Below are 27,845 nucleotides of genomic sequence, written 5' to 3' on the forward strand. Positions count from 1 at the left end.
GAGAGCTGCTAGATGAGGTGTGGTGAAAAGTAAAGGAAGCTGGAAAATCCTCTTCTCTAGAGATTTCTCTGGATAGGAGCCATCCCATTGCTTTGGGCTGGTTTAGAAGGCTTTGCCTAGAAAAAGGGGAACAAAGTACTTTGGATTGGGCGTCAGGAGAGCTCAGTCTATGCATTCCCTCTGGGTGGGCTCTCCAGAGGAGATGGGCAAAGCCTAGAAAGGTTAGGGGGCATGAGCTCTGTCTGTCTCCCACAGGTCTTGTCCATTCTACCCGGGAGCATCCCACCTGAAGCCTTTCACAGTGCATCTGATGGTCCTCCTAGGCTTGAGCCTCCTCCCAGCCTCAGGAACCCAGCCCAGAGCCGGCTCAGGGAGGGAGCCTCTGCTGCTGGAGTGGAAGCCGGCCCTTCCAAGATCCTCACCCCATACCCAGGCTTCCGGCAGCCAGCAGGGGGACCCTGAGCCCCAGGCAACAGTCCTGAGCTGGGTGGCTTCTTCTGGCTCTGGATCCCTTCTCAGAGCATATCCACACACCTCCCTGCACCACAGTTTCCTGCTCTGGAAAAGAGAAAATAATTATACTTACTTCACCAGCAATGCTGTGAGTTAAATGAGTTCTAAATAAACAAGAAAGCATTGCTAGACTTCTTGTTGTTGTAGTCTTGTACTATATTATTCTGAAAATTCAGCATTCAATAAATGCTTCTTGAGCTCTACTGTGTACCAGGAGTGATTTTAAGCCTTAGATGGAATCCCTCCAACCCTTGGGCCAGGGACAGTGGTTGAAATAGAAAAGTCCAGCACCTGGAGAGCTCTTCTGATCAGCTGGATGGAGTGGATGTCTCTTAGGTATAGATGGACACCTCTGGCAAGCTCCTGTTTGTTCTCATGGCCTGGAATTTGGCACTTTGGGGTGGGCTCACAGAGGGGCCAGGGAGCCCAGGGCACAGCCTACCTCTCCATCCATCCTGACTTCAGGAAAATATACTTAGCGCAGTCTTTTCACACTCCCAGTGCTCTTTGGTGAAAGGGTCTTAGGCTCAGGGCAGAGGGGCAAGGCAGATGTGAATGGAATATTAAGAGCTCTGCTTAAGATCAGGGAATTAGGGCCAGGACAAGACTGGAGCTGAGAGAATGAGCTGAAGCCAGAATAAAAGTCTCCTGTCCATTCTTTTCCCAGAGCTGTTTCCCAGGAATATTGTCTCCTCAGTGTGATGGGGTGAGTGCCTAGTGCTTTGACTCCTGGCTCCTGACTCCTGGCTCTAGCCTTGATTTTTCCTTCTGCCCACTGAGGGAAGGGGAAGCAGAGAATCCTTGCCTTGCACCCTTAGAGGTGATGTTTGAGGGGTCCAGGAAATTGGGCATGAATATTCTGGCCAGGATGGGGTGGGCTGTGCCGGGAGGTGTGAGCTCTCATGGTAGTCAACTCCAGGTCTTCCAGCCTGTGGTGGGGTGGCAGATGGATTGCCCAGAGGCGCCCTTTTGGCTGCCGTCAAGGGCCAGAGAAGCCAAGAAATTCATAGCAAGTACCCTGTGGGCTGGGGTCAGGAGTGGGGGCTGGGCCGGGGGCCCAGATGAAGAGGAACCGATGCCGAGAGAAGGCTGGTTCTTTAACTGATGTGCAACATGGCAGGGCAGACTGCTGGCTTAGGGTCGGGTGTGGGTGGGGGCAGGGGAGTGGAGGGGCTTTTCGGAGAGACTAGGCTGGGGCAGGAGACCTGGGAGCCTCCCCTCAAGATTCAGTGGGGGCAGGGGCTTGGAGCACTAGTACTTCCAAGTTTCTGAGCATCCAAAACTCTGTGCCCAACAGCCGTCATTAAGCACTTAGGACCTTGACAAGCAGGGTCTCTTCTCAGTCTCTCTTCTCACTGATTCATCTCTTCCTTGCCACTGCATCCCTCCCTCAGGCTGTGAGCATGCTCAGTTCTCCCCATCTAAAACCAACCTCTTTTTGACCCCACTCTCTTGCAGCTAACAGTCCATCTTTTATTCTCTTCCCTGCCAAACCCTTTCAAAGCCTCATCTACACCCACACCCACACCTTTTCCTGCCTGCTCCAGTGTTAACCTGTGAGATGGTACTTCTACCCCACTCTTCCCCCTTCTTGTCACAAAATCTTACCACTTCCCCCTCGTATCATTCACAGCTGCTCTCCAGCCCTGAACCCCCCCCAGGACCCTTCTTCCTGAAATACCTGCTAGCCTGCTCCCCACTTTGGCTGCTCTCCCTCCCTGGTGCTATGGGCACAGCCCTGCTTCTTTCCAACTTCTCTTCTACATCCTCTCCCTGAGTGATCTCATCTCTCCCAGAACACACTTGAGATGACCCAGACATCAAGGGGAGTTCCAGTTGTCCCCTTCGCCATTTCCACAAGCCTGCTGGACCCTGTGCCTGGATGTTGCCATAGGCACATCCCACCAACCTGTCCAGGAGTGGACTTCCCATCCTTCTCCAGGCCCCACCAGCTTCTGCTGCTCCCTATCTCCCTTACAGGCCTCAGCATTTGCCCAGGAGTTCAAGCTTGAAATCCAAGGGTGATCTTTGCCTGGCTGTTCTGCTCTACTGGCCAAGGAGCCCGGGAATCCTATGCGACATCTCTCTTGTTCATCTCCTCTGTTCCCACTGCTTCCTCTTATGTTTGGCTTTTAATCTTCTTTGACCAAGACTGCTGTTACCTCTGACAGGTCTCCCTGCTTTTACCCTTTCCCTCTTCCATCTCACTCTGCAGAGTCACAGAATGATCTTTCCAGAGCCTCTTTCAGATCCTTCAGTCTCCTGCTCAAAAATCTACAAAGTCTTTCCATCACCAATAGAATAGACCATGATATCTGCCTAGTGATTTACAACCTGAAAAATGCTTTCAAATAAACAAAATAGGTAGTGTGATTGTCCCTCCTTTATGTGTAAGAGAACTGAGGCTCAGAGAGATGTGGTGAATTGCGGGGGTTCCCTCAGGGCTGAAGTGTGGAGCGGGGACAGGCACCGAGGCCTTCCAGCTTTACGTGGGTGCACTGCCCACTGCAGTCTTCTCAGCCTCCCCTGGGAAGCTTTCAGAAACATAACCCCTCACTATTACCCATCAGCCCAGCTGGAGACCAGTGCTCTCGCCAAGCCCCTGGCCTTGCCCAAAACATACCTCTCTTGCTCAGGCTGTTTGCTCTTGCTGTCTGCCCAGATTACTCTCCTCCATGCCACCAGCCCCTCTGCATAAAAACAGAGCGTCTTCCCCATCTTCCAAGGTCGCTACTAGCCCTTGCTGGCCCCATGTGCTCTCTCTTTTGTCTATGGCACTCAGAACACACTCTGGAGCAGACTTGACACTCCAGTCCCCAAGCTTTGAGCTCTTGGATGGCCCCTTAGAATAGTGTCATCTTCATAGGAGGTCCGTAATAAAAACCAGCTGAGCAAGTAAATGAATGGATGGGGCTGCTGGAGTTTCTCCTCCTCCAGAAACCCCTCTCAGACCAATTGGTTCAGTGGTTCTAATCACCCCCTGACCCTCACACACACCTCCCTGAGTAAAGCACATCACATCTGGGTCAGTCTCATCTCTGCTGCAAGGCTCTCCTTTAACTACCCTCAGCCTTGGTTTCCTCATCTATGATTGGGGTCTAATAACATACCCTTTGCTATTTCCCAGGTGTGTGGTGAGCATTAAATGAGATGCTGTTATGTGAGGCATAATGTGTGTTTGTGTGAACACTAAGGTGCTGTGCAACTGTGAGGGGGATTAATTATTGTAGAAATGTGTGTCCACCTGTGTATGTTCACAGCCTGCCTCCCTCCCATGTGAGATGGGGAGGGTGTGAAAGCCAAAACCCTCACTCAACCAAGTTCTGAGTTTGAAGCACTGGTGCTTGAGGGATTCTCTGAGCATGGCTCACCTCCAGACATCTCCCCAGGCACCAGGCTCTGCCTCCCAACTCATGGATGGGTTGGGACAAGTTTGTTGCCTTTCTGGGTCTCAGTTCTCTTATTTATACAATGGACAGGTTGAGTTGAAGCTCAGATTTTCAGATTTTTTTAAGTTACATGGCTAATAAAATCTTATACCAGCAACCCATATGTCATATAAGTCAAAACAGCCAAAACAGGAGCAGCTCTATGAACCCCTAAAACCTGACCCTCCTTCCCAGCCTTTGGAGGCTCCTTTGCCAAGCCCTGAGGGGATTCTCTGTTTATCGTACCATAGAGATCCTTCTAGCACTGGCATGAGCTCTTTTCCATGCCTGCTGAAATTCAATAGGAGGAAGTACTCATCAGTGGGGGTAGAAAGACTGAGGTTCGAAGTAGAAAACATCTTCCCCAATCCTCACAGGAGGGACTGTGTTTTGGGGTCGTTTATGCCTTCTGTTCCCCACCTGACTGGGAGGTTTTCTTATCTCTATATCCCCAGTGCTCATCTCACTGTCTGATACACCAAAAGGCATTCAATAAATGTCTGTTGAATAGAATAAGTGAATGGATTAACGAATGAATGAACAATGGGTTTAAGAAGAAATGAAGGTGACATCCTCAGGACTTAGGAACAGTTCCGTGCTGTCTGGAGGGACTTGGACTAACTGGCCCTGACTTATCCCATGGCCCCCTGACCTCACAAACACACCGATCCACAGGGAATACTCAGCCTGAGTCGACACTACTTCCTACGGACCCAGCATCTCCCCCCATAGGAGCCCCTGATCCTGGAGAAGGGAGAGAGGACAAGGGAGGGAGAAGGAGGCAGAGAGACTTAGATTCCAAATCTGAAGCGGGAAGGGTAGAGGAAAAAAGGAGAGGAAGGGAACTTCAGGGAAGCCGCTGCAGAGGCAGACTTGGCTTGGGGTGGGCCCCGCTGGGGAAAGGCCAGGAGCTTCCCTGCCATCCAGAAATCTTTTCCTTTCAAACTGCCTGTCGTTTCCCAGCCCTGCTCCTCTTCCTCCTTCTCCTCATACACATGCTGCCCAGAACAATGCTGAAAAATAAGGCAAGGACCAAAATAACCTCCTGCTGTTGGGAAGGGGAGAATCCTAAAACCTCATTTACCCACCTGGAGCTGAGCCGAGCCTTGACACCCCCATTCCCTGCTGGTGTCCTGAGGGGTGACTGGGAGAGCTTCAGCCTCCATGGGCAGGCCCCTTCCTGACGTGGGGTGCCTAGCCCAGTTTGGAGAACTCAAGGAAGGAAGACATGCAGGGCTGCCCCTCAGGAGTTGCTTCCACATCAGCCCTCCCTCTCCCCTATCCACCCTTTCCCCCAGTGCAGAGACTGTAGGTGTGAAGGGTCAGTGGAGAAACCCGGGACAGGGGCCTTGGGAGGACAGAAGCAGGACAAAGAGGTAAGGGGGTAGAGGGGGTGAGGGCCAGGCCCTGGGGGTCTTTAGACCCTCTGTGATGTTATCTTGCTCCCAGAACCACATGCCAAATAGGAGCTTTTCACTGGGTACCTTTAAGGACACCCAGACCTGGTACCTGTGGGACTTTAGCATGACTGGCTGCACAGAGCAGATTCTAGAATTTTTCACTCTTCTACTCTTTCCACCCCCAGGACTCCACCTGCTTGGTGCTGCCTACTTGCCTTATTGATAAAATATCTGTGCTAGACACTCCATAAGTCAGCTCATTAAGCCCTCATAACCATGCTATGGGTTGGTTTTCCTACGTCAATTTTATGGATGAGGAAACCAAGGCTGTGCTGCTCAAGGCAGGTGAAAGCATGGAGGTGACATGTCTCCAGAGCATAAGTGGACCCTGGCCATGGAGAGGGTCATCTAGTCAGGGTGTCCTGGACATACTGTGAAAGCCGGAGTTTTTGGCTCAGTGTAAATTCCAGACACCTTTGTTCCACCTGTTCTGCCTACACCTCTCCACATCATCCTCTTGCCCACTATAGACCTCTGACCCCCTTCTCTACTTCCCCCACCACAAACCGCCCCTCCTCTCAGCCCTGGAATCTGTCCTAGATGCGGTGGCCTGGACTTAGAAGTTTCTAGATGGAAAAGTCAAGTGCCCAAGGGCTCCATCTTGGCATTTTTTCCACCTTGGAACAGACTTACCGGCTGTCAGAGCAGGACAGGATGATAGATGTCAATTGTCTGAGATGACTGATGGATAAACTGAAGCCAGGAGAGGAAAATTAACTTGTCTGGGGCCATGTAGCCAGTGAGTGGCAGAGTATGGTCCAGAAGCCAGCTTCTAGCTCTTCTGACTCTCAATCAAGTGGTCTTTTCACTGCACCAAAGGGACCTGATGCCCAAGAGCACTGTGTTTACCACTAACACCCCCACCCTCTCCCGCCCAGAAGACTCTGAGGAGATGGTGTGCTTTTCCCAGAGCAGCTCTCCAGGACAGACTCTGAATCAGCTCTGTTCTCAAAGAGGCCAGTCCAATCCCCCAGAAGACCTGACCCTGGAAACAGGCAGGGGGTCGAGGGAGGGAGGGAAGGAGGGAGGGAGGGAAGGAGGGAGGGAGGGAAGGAGGGAGGGAGGAGAGAAGGGAAAACTGTTTTGGTTTATTTTACCCAGAACTGAGGAACAAACACATTACCTACAGGTATTATGCAAATGTACCTACTACATGTCAACAATCCATGGTGAGGTGAGAAGAATTGTGTGTGTGTGTGTGTGTGTGTGTGTGTGTGTGTGTGTATCTCTGTTGTCTCCAGAGCTGAAGTTGCTGCTGAAGTTTAGATAGGGTGACCCAATCGTACACCCCTTTCCCCAAGCCAGGCCTGCCTGGGTCTTTGCAGGTTTTTATGACAGCTAGATGAGTGAAAATTAGGAAGCTAAGTGAAAATTAAGAGAAAGCCTCGAACCAAAAAGAATTTGGGCCAAGTAAAGGGCTGAGAGGCAGGGGCATGGGACAAAAGCCTTGTATGTTCACATGACATGGGGAATAAGCAGACCTTCAGGATGCCATCGGGAGTGTGGAGGAAATCTGTAGGGGAAGTAGAGGGGAAAGGGGGGAGGAGAGTTGACATGTCCCAGTTTCTCCAGCTAGGCTCTAGGGAAAGGTTGCAATTTTGATATTTGAGGCATAGATTCTTTTCTCCCCCTGAAGGTAGAAATGGAAGTTAGCTTTCCCCAGGCTGGGCTTCCTCCTCCCCCAGGAAGATTCAACCCACCTTACCCTTTTCCTCCCAGCTACTCAGGTTCAAGCCCCACCCTAGGCCTCACTGTGACTCAGCACAGACTCCCAGCAGAAGTTGTGTGTTCACCCTTGTTGACTGAAAAAAATGCACAACATGAGAGTTGTGTGTTAAGTTTTATTTGGGGCAAAAGGAGGACCATAGCCTGGAGACAGCTTCTCAGATAGCTCTGAGGAACTGCCCCAAAGAAGTGCGGGAGAGGTCAGTATATATGTGATTTGGGTAAAGGGGGATACGTGCAGTCAAGCACACATCTTGGCAGAGGGCTGCTGCTGGTCACAAGGAGCAAATGTCTCCATTAATGATTTTAGTGCTTTTCTAGATATGAGAAAAAATAAGAAATTGGGCTCATACAATCTTCTCCTGAAAATAACTATCTGAAGGCCTATTCTTCCAGTTTTTCCCAGAACACAGAGTTCCTCATTCCTGATCTCTGCCCTGAACTCCTGGGTGAAGGTCAGAGACTGCAGTGGCTAGTGACCTAATTTTTGTAGAGGCAGATGGCAAATGACAATTTTTAGCTAGCAGGAACCCCTCATGGTCCTAAATTCGACCATAGTTTGGGAGGCACTTTATGACCATTTTGTTCCATGGTGCTAGGAATGCTCATTCCTAGGTCAGGTGAGGATTTCGTTGATAGGCCACTCAATGTGCTATTTTTTTTTCTTTACATCTTTATTGGAGTATAATTGCTTTACAATGGTGTGTTAGTTTCTGCTTTATAACTAAGTGAATCAGCTATACATAAACAAACATATATCCCCATATCTCTTCCCTCTTGAGTCTCCCTCCCTCCCACTTTCCCTATCCCACCCCTTTAGGTGGTCACAAAGCACCGAGCTGCTCTCCCTGTGCTATGCAGCTGCTTCCCATAGCTATCGGTTTTACATTTGGGAGTGTATATATGTCCATGCCACTCTCTCACTTTGTCACAGCTTACCCTTCCCCCTCCCCATGTCCTCAAGTCCATTCTCTAGTAGGTCTGTGTCTTTATTCCCATCCTGCCCCTAGGTTCTTCATGACCATTATTTTTTTTTTTTTTAGATTCCATATATATGTGTTCGCATACTGTATTTGTTTTTCTCTTTCTGACTTACTTCACTCTGTATGACAGACTCTAGGTCCATCCACCTCACTACAAATAACTCAATTTCGTTTCTTTTTATGGCCAATATTCCATTGTATATATGTGCCACATCTTCTTTATCCATTCATCCGATGATGGACACTTAGGTTGTTTCCATCTCCAGGGTATTGTAAATAGAGCTGCAATGAACATTGTGGTACATGACTCTTTTTGGATTATGGTTTTCTCAGGGTATATGCCCAGTAGTGGGATTGCTGGGTCCTATGGTAGTTCTATTTTTAGATTTTTAAGGAACCTCCATACTGTTCTCCATAGTAGCTGTATCAATTTACATTCCCACCAACAGTGCAAGAGGGTTCCCTTTTCTCAACACCTCTCCAGTGTTTATTGTTTGTGGATTTTTTGATGATGGCCATTCTGACTGGTGTGAGGTGATATCTCATTGTAGTTTTGGTTTTTTTTTAATTTTATTTATTTATTTTAGCTGTGTCATGTCTCCGTTTCTGTGCGAGGACTTTCTCTAGCTGCGGCGAGCAGGGGCCACTCTTCATCGTGGTGCGCGGGCCTCTCACTGTCGCGGCCTCTCTTGTTGCGGAGCACAAGCTCCAGACGTGCAGGCTCAGTAGTTGTGGCTCACAGGCCTAGTTGCTCCACGGCATGTGGGATCTTCCCAGACCAGGGCTCGAACCCATGTCCCCTGCACTGGCAGGCAGACTCTCAACCACTGCGCCACCAGGGAAGCCCTCATTGTAGTTTTGATTTGCATTTTTCTACTGATTAATGATGTTGAGCAGCCTTTCATGTGTTTGTTGGCAATCTGTATGTCTTCTATGGAGTATTGTCTATTTAGGTCTTCTGCCCATTTTTGGATTGGGTTGTTTGTTTTTTTGATATTGAGCTGCATGAGCTGCTTGTAAATTTTGGAGGTTAATACTTTGTCATTTGCTTCATTTGCAAATATTTTCTCCCATTCTGAGGGTTGTCTTTTCATCTTGTTTATGGTTTCCTTTGCTGTGCAAAAGCTTTTAAGTTTCATTAGGTCCTATTTGTTTATTTTTGTTTTTATTTCCATTTCTCTAGGAGGTGGGTCAAAAAGGATCTTGCTGTGATTTATGTCATAGCGTGTTCTGCCTATGTTTTTCTCTAAGAGTTTTATAGTGTCTGATCTTACATTTAGGTCTTTAATCCATTTTGAGTTTATTTTTGTGTATGCTGTTAGGGAGTGTTCTAATTTCATTCCTTTACAAGTAGCTGTCCAGTTTCCCAGTGCCACTTATTGAAGAGGCTGTCTTTTCTCCATTGTATATTCTTGCCTCCTTTATCAAAAGTAAGGTGACCATATATGCTTGGGTTTATCTCTGAGCTCTCTATCCTGTTCCATTGATCTATATTTCTGTTTTTGGCCAGTACCATACTGTCTTGATTACTGTAGCTTTGTAGTATAGTCTGAAGTCTGTCAGGGAGCCTGATTCCTCCAGCTCCATTTTTCATTCTCAAGATTGCTTTGGCTGTTTGGGATCTTTTGTGTTTCCATACAAATTGTGAAATTTTTTGTTCTAGTTCTGTGAGAAATGCCAGTGGTAGTTTGATAGGGATTGCATTGAATCTGTAGATTGCTTTGGATAGTAGAGTCATTTTCACAATGTTGATTCTTCCAATCCAAGAACATGGTATATGTCCTCATCTGTTTATATCATCTTTAATTTCTTTCATCAGTGTTTTATAGTTTTCTGCATACAGGTCTTTTGTCTCCTTAGGTAGGTTTATTCCTAGGTACTTTTTTCTTTTTGTTGCAATGGTAAATGGGAGTGTTTCCTTAATTTCTCTTTCAGATTTTTCATCATTAATGTATAGGAATGCAAGAGATTTCTGTGCATTAATTTTTTATCCAGCTGCTTTCAATGTGCTATTACTGGACTAGACCTTGTTAATGGTAGCCAAACATCTCTGGACTGCCTGTCTTACTAGTCTGTTACAGTCCAGGAAATGATTCATTATTGTTGCTTTTTCCATATTTAGAGTTACACTATTACAATCATTCATATAGAACTATGTGATTGGTTAACTGCTTCAAGTCGCCTAGTCATCATTTTATCAGAGGCTCAGTCATACATTTGGTAATGGAAGAACAACAATTTTGTAAATCAGGCAAAATACAAATGCCAAGAACTTCCATTAGGTGCACCCCAGTATATCCCCAGTCATCTCAGTCAATTCTGTACCTATCCTTATCTTTAAGGGAAATTATATATTGGTTTTATTCATAAGGCACCCAACCCAGTTTCCTAGTGTTATTATGCTGGTTATCCTTAATATGGTTCCCAACTTAAGGGGGACCTTAAACTTAAACGATTATAGCCTGGTGTTAGCCATATAAATCCATCCCACAACTGAGGGAGTTTATATTCCTTGGCTGAAATTTTAATTGTTACTCTGACTGAGCTTGAGTAATTTTAGGAGAAAATTCATATTTATGGTCAGAGTCAGAGTAGGTTTTATTAAGTGGCCAGGTGAGGGGATCCCACCTAGTAACACCAGATCAGTAATGACCTGAACAGAGCTATAATTTCTTTCTTCTAGAATAATTCTCTAAGGTCCTTCCAATTAGAGCCTTGGAGTGGAGAAATCCACCAATGTAACCCAGAAATACTGGATATAGGTAATTGACCATAAACCTAACAATTGGATGAACTTTAACTCTGCATAAGATTGTGATATATAGTTGGTTCATAAGCAAAGGTGTGAGCAATTATCAAAGTAATTGGTATAGAGGCCTGGTCCAGCATCTTGGGTCAGCTCTCTACTTCAGATGTTGTCTTCCTCTTATCCTAGTCTGGTAGTTTCTTCTCTGCTTGAGCATTGTCTTAAGGTGATTTTAAGGTCTGAAGTCCTCTCTATAGGCTGGTTCAGTGCAGGAGCCCTTTCTAAGAGGATATACTAATCCAAGAGTCAACTCTCTTCAGTTTTGCTGTGCACAAGCTACTTAAGAGTACTTGATAAGGGTCCTTCCATCTAGGTTGGAGATAGTCTTTTAAATTATGTCTTTTCCAGTATGTATACTCCCCTGGTTTCAGGTCATGGGGCATCTGATCTTCATCCAAAGATAGATTACTGAGATAAGCTTCAGAAACAAACTTAGAGTGTTTTTTAATAATTCAATTAAACTTTACAATAATATAACATAACAGCAAAGAGCTATGTGTGAAGTCAGTCTTAGGCAGTGAATACAGACCTCAATTAACAAATTTAGAATTTAAAATCCACTGAAATATAATCTTTTTCTCTCTAAAATTACCTTCATTTCTACCAAATACAGCCAAGTTGACTAATTTGTTTGCAAAATAAGTCTGGTTTCAATAAACTTGGTCTAATGACTCATATAATTGATCATACAGGCTTTTTTAACATTTGGCTTTGCTGTAACTTGTCAGAAAGTTCTTACTATGAGTCTTCTTGAAGAGGAAGCATTTTTGCAGGCATAAGTGTAAAACAATAACTGTCTATGAATGACAAAGACTTAAGAAGGCACAGTTAAACACCTGATATGATGTCATTGACAAAGAAACTTGGTTACTGCTGTGACATACAACATTTTAAGATAATAACTAGAATTATGACTGATAACATTTTACCAGGACATACCATAGTTTTAGAAATTCCATATAATTTCTAGAATATCTAGATTAAAAACATTTACCCATACAATATAACCTAAGAAGATTTATTGCCCATTTGACAATGCTTCCCATGTAATTAACATACCAAACAAAACTAATTAGTTTAATATCTTTCTTTGGGATGTTTTAGGGCCCCTTAAAGCATCCCAAAGTTAGCTAGAGGTCAAAGAAACTTCATTAGAATTTGATTTGGGAAGTTTGTCAAAAAATAACAAAAAGGTTTTAAAACACTTGGTCAAATAGGATCATAGGTCATTGTGAAATAATACTTATTCACTTAACCAAAGTGACAATAAAAGATTTCAAAGACAAATACAGAACAAATCACTGAAAAGGTAAAGAAACTTAAAATCTGTTATCAAATGTAGATCGACATTTTAAGAAAACTTTGTACTCTTTACAGAGAGAAAAACCAAATTCAAGTTTTGTACCAACTTACTTTTAAAATTTATTTACTCGATTAAAGTTATTCTAAATTTAGCCAATCCTGACCATGCACAAAACTCTTCTCAAGGTTCCTTTCCCACAAACCTTCCATCACTGTCTGTACCCATATTAGTTTGTCCCTTATTTTCCCCATCTAGAAACAACCAGCTCTAAGACAGAATTACTTTTCCCTTAGTGAAATGCAATTCCATTCCTCATACTTTCCTTTAATGAAAATACACACCCTACTTTCTTGCTACATACTGAAATGTTTCCTTTATTATTTCAAGTAGCTTTAATGACATATTTAAATTAGAATCCTCAACTCTTAAACACCTTAATTTCTAGTGAGAATGAAAAAGTAAGCAATTGGGAACTGTCTTCTACATTAGCATTCTGTAGATTGAAAAACATAAATACCAATAATAACTTCTAAAAACAAATGTGCTTTTTAATAGAAAATGTCTCAGTGTGGCACCAAATACATTTATTAATAATCCTCAATACCTTTAGTTTCTCTGTAAAAGGAAGCCAATGTTCAGTAATTAATGTTTCAGCATCCTATTTTATTTGGGAATGACTTAGCTATTCAATAAACTTCTATCATTTAACTTAACTTAGCACAACTCTAAACTTTTAAGTTACCAAATATCTGGAGAGTTTTTTTTTTTTTGGCGGTACACGGGCATCTCACTGCTGTGGCCTCTCCCATTGCGGAGCACAGGCTCTGGACACGCAGGCTCAGCGGCCATGGCTCACGGGCCCAGCCGCTCTGCAGCATGTGGGATCTTCCTGGACCGGGGTACGAACCCGCATCCCCTGCATCGGCAGGCGGACTCTCAAGCACCACCAGGGAAGCCCTGGAGAGATTATTTTTAAGTAGACATTTTAAAAATATAATTACTCCTAAAGAGTTCACCCAAAAGCTCTTATCTCACTTACACTTAATTTACTTATAAAAGTACTGATAAAAATTTCATCATACCAAGTTATTTTTCTTGCTGACAAGTTTGCAACGGATGTAATAAGATCTTATTTGACTTCTATGAAATCTAGGTATTGATACAATAAAAATATTACACTTAATGTTGATGACTCTAAAGACATATCTATATTAATTAAATCTACAAACTTTAACTTTAATACCAGGTATTATTTTAATACTGAATATTTCCCAGTTCACATGAACACAAAATTCATTCTGGCAAGTTTCCTTTCTGAGAAATTTATATAAGCACTTAACTTACTCTAAGCCAATTAAGTAGAGCTAATACCATCAAAGGTAAAGACATATATGCCAACATAGACATATAGACAGATACAACCAGAGATCTCATTTTAACACTTAGTCATGATTCAAGTATTACAATCTAAAACTCATTAGAGTGCCTCGTTCCTGATCTCTGCCCTGAGCTCCTGTGCTGAAGATCAGTGACTGCAGTGGCTAGTGACCTAACCCTTGTACAGGCAGATGACAAGTGGCAGTTTTAGTTGGCACCCTCCTCTCAGCAGAACTCCTCTCTTGACATCCTGAAACCCAACAAGAATGCAGTGACCTCAGTGACTGGGGTGTGGCCAGGTGGCATTGGGGTCTCCCAGCCTGACTCTCTTCGCCCTCATAGAGCTCTTTCCCAATATCCATGAACAAGGATTTCTCAAGTCGGGATCTTTGTAAGGCACCTGGTCTGAGTGAGCATCTGCCGTGGGGTGGTCCTTAGGCAATACCAGTGGCCCACCTAAACTGAAACTGTGGCAGGAGACAGCCAAGAGTGGGATCAGGATGGAGCACAGTGGTGGAGAGCCCTGTGCTGGGAGTCAGGAGCACGGTTTCTTACTCTAGTTTCTTACTCTAGGATTTGCTGTGGGAACTTATGAAAGTCCCTTCCATCCCTGGGTCTGCTTTTTCATCAATAACATGTGGATATTGGACTGGATACCTATGGCTTAGGTACTGTGCTATGAAGAGGGAGAAGGAGGAAAGAAAAGGGGCACACGAGGAGGTGACACTGATGTAGATGACCTTGTGAAGCTAGGTAACTTCTCTGAGCCTCAGTGCCCTCTTCTGTAAAAAGGAAATTACTAGATAGAGGAGAAAGGAACATAATTACTCAGGATAGAGCCTGCAAAGCAATGCGTGCTGGACTATGCAGGGCCTGATTTCACGGGAAAGCAGGGTTTCAGGACTAAGGGGTCCGGGAGTGTGCCAGGACTTCCAACTGACTGTTGGGGGAAATGGAGAAGGGGGGCATCCTGGAGTCTTGCAGGTGAGATGCCTTGCTGTGACCGGTGGAGGGATCGCTGACACCCCACATGTGAGAAGAGAGGGAGAGTGAACACAGGGAGGCTGCTCCGCTGTCCACTCTTGAGACAGGATTCACACATCAAACCCTACGACAAGCTCACATTTCCCAGCTTTTCTCGCCCAGAATCACTGCCTTTGTTTAGAGGAGGGGATGGGGGAGGAGACAGAGGGCCAGGAGGGAGGGGCCCCGCGGTGCCGCCGCCGCCCCCACCCCCTCCGGTTGTGCGGAGCCCGACTGCCACTCAGCTCTGGCGCCGTGGGCGACGGAGGCGCCGGGTGCCCGAGTGGAGTCCCAGATAGCTGCCATCCCTCTGGACCTGACAGGCTGGCCCTGGATTCTACAGGCATCCCTGGAGCAAGAGGCTGCCCAAGGCGTGGAGCTGGGAGGGCGCTTGGACGGAACCGTTCAGGTGGCTAGGAGCTCTGCCAGCTTTGGTCACCTTGGGTAAGTCTGTACCTCAGTTCGCCTCCGGGTCATCCCCAGTGGGGATGCAGGAAAGGGTTGAAAGAGGCGACTAGAATGCCCCCTTGGGGCAGGGTGTGTGCGAGGGTCCCTGGCAGAGCCAGACCGGGACCAGGGACTTCTAGGAAGCAGGAGCCAGCAGTGCCTCTGGTGGGTGGGCGCAGGGCATGTGTGCACTGCAAGCTGGGGAGAGGGGACCGCGCACCCTGGCTTGTTGCTGGGCTCAGTCCTCCAGACCCACGTCTGCCAGACCAGTCCCAGGTGCAAAATAGGGGCGCTACCTCTTTAAAAGCGTCCGGGCTGAGCCTCTGCCGCACCATGTGATTGCCTGAAAGGCCCGGCTAGGAGCTCTGCGGCGGGAGCCTGGAGGACCGTGAACTGCTGCGCGCGGTGCTGAGAGCCCAGCTCTGCCTGGAGCGGCCTCAAGCCCTGAGTGGCACCAGGTGTCCGGAACTTTGGGCACAGCCTCTGGGACTCCCTGGCCACCAGCAGACAGGATGGTGAGCTCCCTGCATCCTGTTCTGTGGGCACGGGTAGGCAGAGCCAGGCACTGGGGACCCCTGTGGGGTGAGTGTGTGCTGGGAACTGCCTCACACCTGATAAAATAGCCGGTGGAGGAGTGAGTGCTGCTCTTTTATGTTGTCGAATGGATCCGCTGGGACTGATAAGGGGAGGGGACAAAGATCCGGCAGAGAAAGGGTTAGGGTACCCCACCAGCTTGGGCAGGCACTAGATGTGCCAAGTGGGGCACATCTCCAAAGGGCAGCTGGACTTCCAGAGCTGCCTGGGTTCCCCTCCCCTTCCCAGGCAGGCCTTCCCACCCCAGGCTTCCGTGACCACAGGTGCTTGCCTCCTGCCCCTTGGTGCCTGTCTGCTGATGTGCCCAGCCTGTGCCCACCATGCCGCCCTCCATCTCGGCCTTCCAGGCCGCATATATTGGCATCGAGGTGCTCATCGCCCTGGTCTCCGTGCCTGGGAACGTGCTGGTGATCTGGGCAGTGAAGGTGAACCAGGCACTGCGGGATGCCACCTTCTGCTTCATCGTGTCACTGGCAGTGGCTGATGTGGCAGTGGGCGCTCTGGTCATCCCACTTGCCATCCTCATCAACATTGGGCCACAGACCTACTTCCACACCTGCCTCATGGTCGCCTGCCCTGTCCTCATCCTCACTCAGAGCTCCATCTTGGCCCTGCTGGCAATCGCTGTCGACCGCTACCTCCGTGTCAAGATCCCGCTCAGGTGAGTCCAGAGCAGCTGAGGGTACCTGCTGTGCCCCATGCTGGGTGGCTTGAGGGCCATCTAGAGAGGATAAAAGGTAGAGCATAAGACCCCAAGTAAGCTGGATAGTCTCTGGGCCGTTGTGCCCCAGCCCTCACTCTGCCTTCCTCTCCTCTGCCCTGCAGTATCAGGCTGAACTCAGGTTGAAGCAGGAGGGGGCTGGCTGGCTGGAGGAATGTGAACCTGGCAGTGCTCAGGACCCCAGAGCTGAAGCTCTGCTGTTCTCCTGACCCGGCCAGGGAACCTGAGGCTGCCTGTTCAGCCTGGCCTGGGGTGGGGCGGGGGCGGGGAGTGCGGGGTAGACAGTGACAGTTGGGAATGAGCTGATCTCCACCAGTTCGAGGGAAGTGGAAGGGGCAGAGCAGATTGCTAGGGTGGGCTTAGGGTGGCACACCACGGACAGGAGTGCTGCTTCTCTAACCAGAACTGGGAAAGCTTCCTGAGGATACTCTTTCTTGTTCTGCAGATACGCTTGTGCTAGCCAGCTCCCTGCCCCAGGGCTATCCTGTTGAACCCAGACAGTCTGACTACCTCTGCCCAACTCCCACTTATGGGATCTCTGTTGCAGGCAGGAGGAGGCAGGCTCTTAATGTTCCTGTTGTGTTGCAAAACCATGTTGTCTTTCCGGTCACAGCAGAGGTGCTTATGCTATGTCCAGGCAGCACCAGGGTGGGTGACCTAATAGTGGCAGTCCTGTCATGCAAGTGTCCAGTCCACATTGGGGCTCTTTCCCTGGGCCTGCCAGGCCATAATCTTGTCACCAGGCAGTGCCTGGGCCACCAAGTGCCAGCAAATGCCTGGGCACACTGCCAGTGCTGGCCTCACTGGGACATTCTTGTGAGGCGTGCTTGCCCCCTCGTTAAATCTTCTCACCAGCAGATTCCCTTTCTACTACGGAGTTCTAGACGTCTTCAGCACCTGCTGTCCCTGCAGTAGCTTCCATACCTGGGACATGGAGCCTCTGGCCTCACCTGACAACTTGCCCAGGCAGGCCTAGGCACCCATGTTTCTCCTGTTTGCATTACATTTGTACACATTTAAGTTTTCAAAGATTTTATAATGCACCATGGTTTTCCTCTTTTCATCGTGATCCTATAAGGGAGGTGAAGTAGGAGCTGGTAAAGGGGAAACAGATCCAGAGAACCTCCTGAAGCTGATTGGGAGCAGAGCCTTGATTCCACTACTCCCCTTCCTTCCTGATTCCCCCAGTGTCCCAGCCCCCTGATGGCAGTGTTCCTGCCCTGTTTACCTCCTTCACAACCTCCAAGTTTCCCAGGGAAGGTGAGGTGAAGACTGCTGCTCAGGAGAGAAGGGGAGACAGGGAAGGCAGCCCAGAAACCCTGTAAGCTCAGCCGCTGAGGGGCCTTCATGCTGCCATTAGCCCCAGGTTGTGGCTGAGCTATATACCAATGAACCTGATTTCAACCCATTAGCGTGGGCTGGGCCTCTGAGCCTGGTGATTATAACAAAGTGTTGCCACATTAGGAAAGTCATGCAGATACGTGAATATAGGAAGGCTGCTTAAGAAATCTGGTCTACTGAGTGGGTGCCAAGGCAAACCAAAGGCCTGGTCGTGATGTAACAGAGGTCACGGGCCCACAGAATGTGCCCTCCTCATCCTGTGGGGATGGGGATGGCTGTGCTGGCAGAATTGCAGGCTCATTCTTCCGGAAGACAGCTTCTGTTGCTCCTTGCGCCAGCCTTGAAGAACTGGGGGTCTTTAGGAGCTATCGTTGGAGGGCCAAGGCAGAGGTATGCATAGAGGCTAAGAATGCAGGCCTGGGTTCAAATCCTTGCTGTGAATTCCTAGCTGTATGACCTTGAGAAAGTCACTTATTAACCTCCTTCAATTTTAACTTCCACGTCAATAAAAGGAGACATTAATGATAGTACCTTCTTCCTAGGGTGATTGGAAGAATATAATAAACTCCTACATATAAAGCACGTGGTACTGTATAATGCACCTGGCGGTATATGCAAGCCATAAGTGGTACGTTTATTTTGTAGTTTTATTATCATTGTTAACATATGGCTCAAAGTGGGTCTGAATAGGCAAGCCCTGCGCCCTCACCCCCCAACACTGATGCTTTTACATAACAACACATATGCCCTTATACACATGCACGCACACATGGGCACACAAGACATACCACATTTCCAGGGAGGTGTCAAAGTACTGTTAAGTTATATTTATACATGTTTTTCTCCCTTGCTAGACTGTCATGCCTCAAGTGCAGCGACCTGGACAGTGGCCACATTTTGTTCGTTTGTACAAATTCTCCAGAATGCCTAGCATAGTGTCTGGCGCATAGCAGACACTCAGTAAATGTTGATTGAATTGGATGAGTTTTCAGAGCTCACATGGTTGTGCCTCAGGCAGGCCTTCCAGGGGCCTAACCTCTAACCATTGTGCTGTGGCCTGTATCTTCCCAGCATTCTACCTCAGGGCCCTGACCACAGCTGCCCTTATCAGCTCAGGTGGCTCCTTCAGAGCCACACTCCAGTAGTGCCTGAGAGAGGAGTCTTTCTCCTGAGTTAGAGAAAGGCTGCTGGGCCTAGCTTCCAAAGCTGGGATCCTGGAGGCTGGGCTGAGGTGACGGGTCACTCCAGGTGCCCCTGCAGGAGGAACAGCATGCGCTGCTGCCCTCTGGGCAGCTGGAGTCAGCAGGCTGCTGGGTCTGGGAGAACACCTTTCTGCTGGAGGTCCCCAGGTGCCTGGCTCCCTGCCCTGACAAGCCAGTCAGAGGTAGATGTGGCCTGGGAACCAGGGAGCAATACTGCTCAAGCATTGGTGAGGCATGTATGAGGCATTCAGTGACAGGAGTCAGCTGGGCCCCTCACCAAGCAAGGCATGGTTTGGTCAGTCAACCACAAATTTTATTTCCTTCCACTTGGCAGAAAGCCAAGAGGAAAAAAGGTTCACATGGTATAGTGTGATCCAGTTACAAAAAAAAATAGCTTAAATTGTTGACGCATCAATAGCCTGTGGTTATTTACATGTATTTTACAGGTTATTTGCCTGCCACCTCCACATGCTTGGTAATGGATACCCCATTCCCCTCAGCTCCTACTTCTAGGGAATCCCTGGGTTTTCTTGGGGGCACTCTGTGCCAACTTGATACCTACTCCAGGGGGCTTGTTATTGGGAGGAGTGCCACTCCCTGACCACCACAGCCCTCTCTGTGGGAAGGAGACCTGAGCAAGGTCTGTCTGTGACCAGATGGGTTGGTGTGGGGTGAAGGGGTGATGGGTATTTGGGAGTCAGAAATACCTGAGTTTGAACCTTGCTGTTACAAACTAGCTGTGCAACCTTCTTGGTTAGGTTATTCAATCCCTGAGCCTCCTCTTCGCCACCACACCCCCTGCCACCATCTGTTAAATGAAGGGAATGGATTCTGGATTCGAGGTCTCTGAGGTTCCTTGCAGTTCTAACTTTCTATAGTTCTTCCTGACCATGACTCCTGCCAATACTGTGTTGAAATCCTAGGAAGATTGTGTTGTGTTTTTTAGCTCCTAGTGCTTATGAGCTAGGCACAGTGCTATGTGTATATATATATATATATATATATATATATTTTTTTTTTTTTTTTTTTTTTTTTTTTTTTGTCTTTTTCGTGCTTTTGCCTCTTCTGTTGCGGAGCACAGGCTCCGGACGCGCAGGTTCAGCGGCCATGGCTCACGGGCCCAGCCGCTCCGCGGCATGTGGGATCCTCCCGGATCGGGGCACGAATCTGTGTCCCCTGCATTGGCAGGTGGACTCTCAACCACTGTGCCACCAGGGAAGCCCACAGTGCTATATTTTTATAGTTTTATCTCATTTAATGCTCATAGTTTCTTGCTGGTAAAGGTTATTGTTATCCCCATTCTAGACACGTCTATAGATACACTGAGGTCTAAAGCTCAGGAAGGTTCAGTAATTTTCCCAAACATCTTATCAGGAGCCAAGACAGGATTTGAATCCAGGTCTGTCTACCAGAGATGCCTTTAACCGGTGGGCCCATATGTGTTTTGAATTAGCCTCGAGAAGCTATAGGATTTATGGAGCAGTTTCCTCACGGCTGTCAGCGGGGGTGATTTTTCCCCTCTGATTTTTGCCATGGCCTCTGCACTCTGCTCCAGCCCATGCTTGGTGCCTCTCCCTCCCTCCTCACCTTCACTCCAGTGGGCAGTTGAGCCCCTGGCAGCCCTGCCTCTGTCCACAGCTGGAGGCCTTCCCAACTGGGCTGCTGACCAGGGAAGTACAGCAGAGTGTGGGGGAGGCCAGACTGCTGGACCAGAGCTCTGGGAAAGAGATCTGGTAGATTACCATATGTTTGCTTTTAGGCATCAGTTTAGCCCTCTCCCCCGACCCCCCAGCTAGCCTGGGCTTTTCTGGACAACTAAAGTGCCTCCTGTGCTTGCACCGCAGCAGGTGACCATCTGTGGTCTCAGGGTCCCAGAACAGTTGCTCTCTGGTGGTACCACCTGCTTTCAGCAGAGGTAGGCCATCTCTAGCTCCTGTACGGATGGATTAGTCATTGGCCTAGAGTGGCTGAGATAGAAGAGTGATAGCAAGCCCTGATGCCCAACTCCCTCACATTTGGACAAGAGGAAACAGAGGCCTAGAGTTCCAGCATGTTCAAGGTCACTCAGCCACAGGCTCTTTTCTCCTCCTAATTCTGACTCTGGCTCCCCAGCCTTTGATGTAAAGGCTTACCTGCAAGGAACAGAACAGAGAAATTTCAGCCTCCACAGGTTAAGTCAACAAATTAGTGGTGGGCTTAGTGGGGGAAAGTGATGGAAGGATGTCAACTTTGTGATTAAAAAGGTAATTTCTTTGTTTGAACTAGGGATAGCCTTCAGGTGGATTATGCTAAAGAGTGCTCTGGGCAATCCAGATTAGTATCAGTGGTGAAAGCTTCTCCCAGCTGACATTGGAATGAGTCCTTTAGGAGTGCTGCTTGGAAGCAAGGGAATGGCCAGGATACTTTCTGAAGAACCCCTCTACCCAGAGGTCATGGGGCAGAGCCTTGGAGGCTGTGTTGTGTTTGATATTTATTTCCAAGCATAAAATCAATCCATGTTTATTGTTAAAAATTTGAGAAATATAGAAAAGAATAAAGATGACAAAATAACCAGTAATTCTGCCACCTGCAGATCACTACTGTTAAATTTCTGGTGTTCCAGAAAATTTTCCAACATATATAGATGATAGATGATAGATAGATAGATAGATAGACAGATAGATAGATGTTAGATAATTATTTTTGCATAGTTGGGTGCATCTATGGTTTTTATATCCTATTTTATACACTTAATGTTACATTATAAGCATTTCCCCCATGTCAATAAAGAATATTTTCTAAGGATTTTTATAATGGTATAATATTGGATTGTCTTTTTATTCATCTTTTAGGTCTTAGCTAAAACAGCCCCTTCTTAGGGAGGCCTTCTCTGACCCCCTCCCCCGCTAGACCAGTTTCATTTCCTCTGTTAGTTACTCCAGGTGGATCTATTTTTCCTTCCCCATCTCTCCTGGCCCAGGTAGTTTTTCTGGGCTTGGTAAGCACCAAAAGGGCCAGGACCACATCTGCTCACATACCTGTGTAACCCCCGTGCCTGGCACAGAGTAGGCATGCTATAAACGTTTTTTTGAATAAATGATTATCATATTTTATATGACTTTTATATTTTGTATGACTCATTTTTATAATTTTGACTAGATTGTTACTGATTTTTAATTTTTACAAATAACACTACAGTGATACCCAGAGTTCACATTGTTTGTAGGATCAGAGCCAAGCCTAGAACTTTGGGTTTTGCCTCCTAGTAGATAGCACAGCTTCTGTCTGTAAGGATTTTCTTATAAGGTTAAATATTTCCCAACTCCCTTTCCTCCAACTCTCCCTGCTCCTCCTGCCCAGTTTCACCAAAATTGCAAAACCCCAGAGGTGCACCTGGCATTTCTCTGCCCATTTGCCCTTCTGGGCTAGGTAGGGCAGGACTATCTGGGCCCCAAGTCTAGTCCATATTACCTAGTCTCTATTCCTCTTAGGCCTGGGTATCCTGTTTCTTTGTGTCTTAGTGAGGAGAGCAGTCCCTAGAGTAGAGGGCTTGGAGTATGGTACTTTCTGGTTGGCCTTATTTGGCAGGATGGTCACAGAACAGAGAGGAAGGAGGATACCTGGCTCTTTGAGCTGCATGAATCACCCCTTCAGCCTCAACCTCCTTCTTAACTCAAGCCCCAAGGAGGCTACCAGCTGCCCAGGCTACCTATAGATTGATTTTGCCTGTTCTTGAACTTTTATAAAGGTAATTGAGTAGTATATACTCTTTTCTGTCTGGCTTCTGAAACTTAAAATTATGTCTGAGATTCATCCATACTATTGAGCAAAATAGTAGGTTTTGCTTGTTTTTTTTTGTTTGTTTGTTTTGTTTTTTCTCATTGCTGTTAGAATTCCGTTGAATGAATGTGTCAAGATTTTTAAATTCTGGATGTATTTGGAAGAAAAAAAATTTTTCTTATGGATTGGATATGGGGTGTGAGAGAAAGAAGAGTCAAGTATGACCAAACTTTTAGTTCTAAGCAACTGGAAATATAGAGTGTGCATTATCTGAGGTGGGAAAGGCTGCAGGTGATACAAGTTTTGGGAGCAATAAAAGGAGTTCAGATTTAGACACGTTGAGTTTTGTGTATCTATTAAATGCCTCGGTGGAATGTTGAGCAGGCAGTTGGATGGATATACAAGGATGGAGTTCAGGAGGAAGGTCTGGGCTGGGGATGTAAATGTGACAGCCATTGGCATGTAGATGGTGTTTAAATACGTGAGGCTGGATGAGATCCCCAGGAGAGAAAGTAGAAATAAAGAAGAGGATGAAGATGATATGATACTATACATAGAAAATCCTGAAGACACCACCAGAAAACTACTAGAGCTCATCAATGAATTTGGTAAAGTTACAAGATACAAAAGTAATATACAGAAATCTGTTGCATTTCTATACACTAACAGTGAAGTATCAGAAAGAGAAATTAAGGAAACAATCCCATTTACCATCGCATCCAAAAGAATACAATACCTGGGGATAAATCTACCTAAAAGGCAAAAGATCTGTACTCTGAAAACTGTAAGACACTGATGAAAGAAATTGAAGATGACACACGCAGATGGAAGGATATACCATGTTCTTGGATTGGAAGAATCAATATTGTTTAAATGACCATACTACCCAAGGCAATCTGCAGATTCAGTGCAATCCCTGTCAAAATAATGATGGCACTTTTCACAGAACTAGGTCAAATAATTTTTTTTTTTTTTTTTTTTTGCGGTACGCGGGCCTCTCACTGTTGTGGCCTCTCCCATTGCGGAGCCAGGCTCTGGACACACAGACTTAGTGGCCATGGCTCATGGGCCCAGCTGCTCCACGGCATGTGGGATCTTCCCGGACCGGGGCACGAACCCGTGTTCCCTGCATCGGCAGGTGGACTCTCAACCACTGTGCCACCAGGAAGCCCCCAAATAATTTTAAAATTTGTATGGAAACACAAAAGACCCAGAATAGCCAAAACAATCTTGAGAAAGAAGAACAGAGCTGGAGGAATCACACTCCTTGACTTCAGTCTGTACTACAAGGCTACAGTAATCAAAAGAGTATGGTACTGGCACAAAAACAGTCACATAGATCAATGGAACAGGATAGAGAGCCCAGAAATAAACCCATGCACTTATGGTCAATTAATCTATGACAAAGTAGGCAAGAATATACAATGGAGAAAAGACAGTCTCTTCAATAAGTGGTGCTGGGAAAACTGGACAGCTACACGTAAAAGAATGAAATTACAACATTCTCTAACACCATATACAAAAATAAAGTCAAAATGGATTAAAAATGTAAATGTAAGACCGGATATTATAAAACTCCTAGAAGAAAAACATAGGCAGAACACTCTTTGACATAAATTGCAGCAATACTTTTTTGGATCCATCTCCTAGAGTAATGGAAATGAAAACAAAAATAAACCAGTGGGACCTAATTAAACTTAAAATCTTTTGCATAGCAAAGGAAACCATCAACAAAACAAAAAGACAACCTACTGAATGGAAGAAAATATTTGCAAATGATATGACCAATAAGAGATTAAGAGTCAACGTATGTAAACAGCTCACACAAGTCAACATAAAAAAAAAAAACGCCTGATTAGAAAGTGGGCAGAATAACTGAATAGACATTTTTCCAAAGAGGAAATGCAGATGGCCAAAAGACACATAAAAAGATAATCATCAGGGACATACAAATCAAAACCACAATGAGATATCAACTCACCCTGTCAGAATGGCTGTCAACAGAAAGAACACACATAACAAATGTTAGAAAGGATGTGAAGAAAAGGGAACCCTCCTACACTGTTGGTGGGAAGGTAAATTGATGTAGCCACCGTGGAAAACAGTGTGGAGGTTTCTCAAAAAACTAAAAATAGAACTACCATATGATCCTGCAATTCCACTGTTGAGTATATATCTGAAGAAAATGAACACACTAATTCGAAAAGATACATGTGCCCCAATGTTCATAGCAGCATTATTTACAATTGCCAAGATATGGAAACAACCTAAGTGTCCATCAACAGATGAATGAATAAAGAAGATGTGGTATATATATACAATGGAATACTACTCAGCCATAAAAAAAACAAAATTTTGCCATTTGCAGCAACATAGATGGATTTGGAGGGCGTTATGCTGAGTGAAATAAGTCAGAGAAATACAAATACCGTATGATATCACTTATATGTAGAATCTAAAAAACACAACAAACTAGTGAATGTAACAAAAAAGAAGCAGACTCACAGATATAGAGAACAAACCAGTGGTTACCAGTGTGGGGGGTGGGAGGGGTGGGGGCAATATAGGAGTGGGGGAGTGGGTGTAACATAGGCTTAAAGGTGTATTGTACAACATGGGGAATATAGCCAATATTTTGTAATAACTGTAAATGGAAAGTAACCTTTCAAAATTTTATAAAATTTTTTTAAAAGTTTAAGAAAGCAGAGGAGAGGACCAAGGACTGAGCATTGAGAGTTTGGGGAGATGATGAAGCACCAGCAAAAGGGACTTAAGGAGAGCTACAGATATAGGAAGAAACCCAGAGCCCCAGGTGTGGTGTCCTAGAAGCCAAGTAGAGAGTATATGAAGGAGGAGCAAGAGATTGGCTGTCAAGGGCTGCCAATGGGTCAAGTGAGATGAGGACTGAGAATTACCATTGGATTTAGCAAGAGCAATGTTAATAGTGGTAGGAGCAGAAAGTCTAGTTGGAGAGGGCTCAGGAGAGAAGAGGAATGGAATTGAAAACAGCTGGCGTAGATTACTTTTTTGAGGTATTTTGTTGCAGAGCGTAAAGGCATGGGGCAAGAGCTGTCAGGAGAGGTGGAAATAAGGCATTTTGCTTTGTTGTTTGCGAAGAAGGGACATTAGTATGTCTGTATACTGACTAAGACCATCTAGTAGAGAGTGCAAAACTAATGATAGGGCAAAGGATAGAATTTCTGGATTGATGTCCTTGTTTAGGCAAGCAGGGCTGGGACTTAGGGCAAACACAGAGGGATTGGCTTTAGAGGAGCCTGGAGATCATCCAAGAGGCAGAAAGGCAGGGTATGTGGGTGCTGGTAGGTGACGTTCTCTTCGGAGTGTTTCGGTTTTCTTAGTGAAGTGGGAAGCGAGGTCATCAGCTGAGAGGGAGGAGGTGATGGAGAGAGTAGCAAGTGTGAAATAATTCTTTGGGAAGTAGGAGAAAGGCTAGACTCAGAAAGTCTAGTATAGTTGGAGGCAGCATTAAGGGCCCACCTGAAGTTCATGGTGATAAGTTTGAGTGTTCAGATGCACAGGCCCAGGCATGGAGGAGGCAGCAAGTTCACTCCTTCACTAATTCAGAAGCACCAGACTCCATGCCAGACATTAGGTATCTTATCATGGCCAAGATCCTGGTCCAGGGACCAGGTCCTGGTCCCTGCCCTCATGAAATTTAGAGACTAGCTGGGAGAGAGCCAAGACACCGATCAACAAGGAGGTAGCTACAATTACAACTTGAGAAGTATTTGAGGAAGGAAGCCATCCTGGAATTGACTGTGCCTGGCCCTTGTTGGCTTCTCTAAACCCTGTGTCAGTCCAGCCCTCACAGGGCTCAAGGACTAAGGTAGGGCCTTATAGGCCATGTGGTTCATGGTCAAGAGTTTGGATAGGATTCTAGGTACACATTGAAGCCTTTGAGTGCTTTAAGCAGGGAATGACATTATCCAGATTACATTTTTAAAATGTCAAGTCCTTAACCAAATATTAGCAAATCAAATCCAGTGACACATAAAAAGGATAATATATCACAACCAAATAGGTTTTATTCCATGTTAGAGTTAGAACCAACTGGTGATGGACTGGATGTACAGAGTGGGAGAAGGATCAAGTATGACTCCCCAGGATTAAGGCTGACGCCACAGGGTGGATGGGGTGCCAATTCTGGAGATAGGGAAGGGTGGGGAAGGGAGGGATGGGGAGAAGATTCAGATCCTAGTAGGTACTCAAGTGGTAGTGATATAATGGCAGGTCCACTAGTGGTCTCTCTCTTGCTCGTTCCCCAGCTTCTGTCCCTTCATGTGGTCCAACAGATGGGCCCCCTTTTGCCTCATGCAGCACCAAAGAAGGAGTCCTTCAAATATCCAGCAAGTTTCCTGGGTGCCTCCAGCTGCCCCATCTACTGTTCCCACCTCACTTCTCAGCAGGCTTTTGGCTTTCTTAGGCTGAAACCACAGCAATAAGGACATGTGGCTTTGGGCTCCCTAAAGCTTCCAGAAGGAGACAGCAGAGTTGGGGGTTCGTCCTTCTTGCCAGGCTTTATTCAGAATGAGACACAGTAGCTTCTGTGATAGCTAAGGCCCCCCAATTCTCTACCCATCCTCAGTCAAGTGGTCACTCTCCCTGGATGCTCTGTGCCTCCACAGCCTCATTTCCCACCCTCATCGCTGGAACCCACTAGTGGCCTGGCACTGGGGATTGTGTTAATCCCCTGCACAGTGGTCGCTGCTCCCCAGTTTCTCAGCAGGGTCCTCTCACAGCTGCTATATTGGGCACTGGGTGGCCCAGTTTCAGCTAATGCAGCAGAGAAGATGGTCAGTCAATAAGCAGGCAGTTATCAAGCATTGGCTCCAGCCTAGCCCTGATGGGCAAAGCAGGAGGGCTGGGGGAGCCCCAAGGCTAGCATAGGGCACACGGGGACAGGGCCTCTGTCGCTCTGGACAGCTTGGTGGAGCACTGTCAGCTCTTCTGTGCAGAAACTATCTTTTGCCTTGTGTAGCAGAGAAAGCTTTGCAGTGCAGTTGATGAGGTTGGTGCAGAACCTGAGGGCCAGACCTTGCAGCTCTCACCATGCAGCCTGCTCTCAGAGTCCACAGGCTTCCAATTCTCTGCTTCCCACCCCTGGGAGAGCAGGGGCCGAGACTACAGCAGAGCAAGAGCTAC

General features: G+C 46.6%; 1 protein-coding gene across 6 annotated transcripts in view; it reads left to right on the forward strand.

Moving 5' to 3' along the window:
- The first annotated feature begins 14,861 nt into the window (after positions 1 to 14,861).
- Positions 14,862 to 27,845, forward strand: part of ADORA1 (adenosine A1 receptor) — a 36,888-nt gene continuing 23,904 nt past the window's right edge. For 2 of the 6 annotated variants that reach the window (XR_003427930.1, XM_027082664.1), the window contains exon 1: positions 14,951 to 16,320. Coding sequence is in view for 5 of the 6 variants with exons in the window: in XM_027082664.1 (XP_026938465.1) it covers positions 15,980 to 16,320 (341 nt within the window). In the remaining variant the exon portion in view is untranslated. Of the gene's footprint in view, positions 16,321 to 27,845 lie in introns of all 6 variants that reach the window. The other 4 variants (XM_027082667.1, XM_027082665.1, XM_027082666.1 and 1 more) reach the window with 4 other exon arrangements.

This window comes from Aethalodelphis obliquidens, unplaced genomic scaffold (assembly GCF_003676395.1).
Source record: "Aethalodelphis obliquidens isolate GAN/ISIS:26980383/991018 unplaced genomic scaffold, ASM367639v1 scaffold48, whole genome shotgun sequence".
Lineage (NCBI taxonomy): Eukaryota > Metazoa > Chordata > Mammalia > Artiodactyla > Delphinidae > Aethalodelphis > Aethalodelphis obliquidens.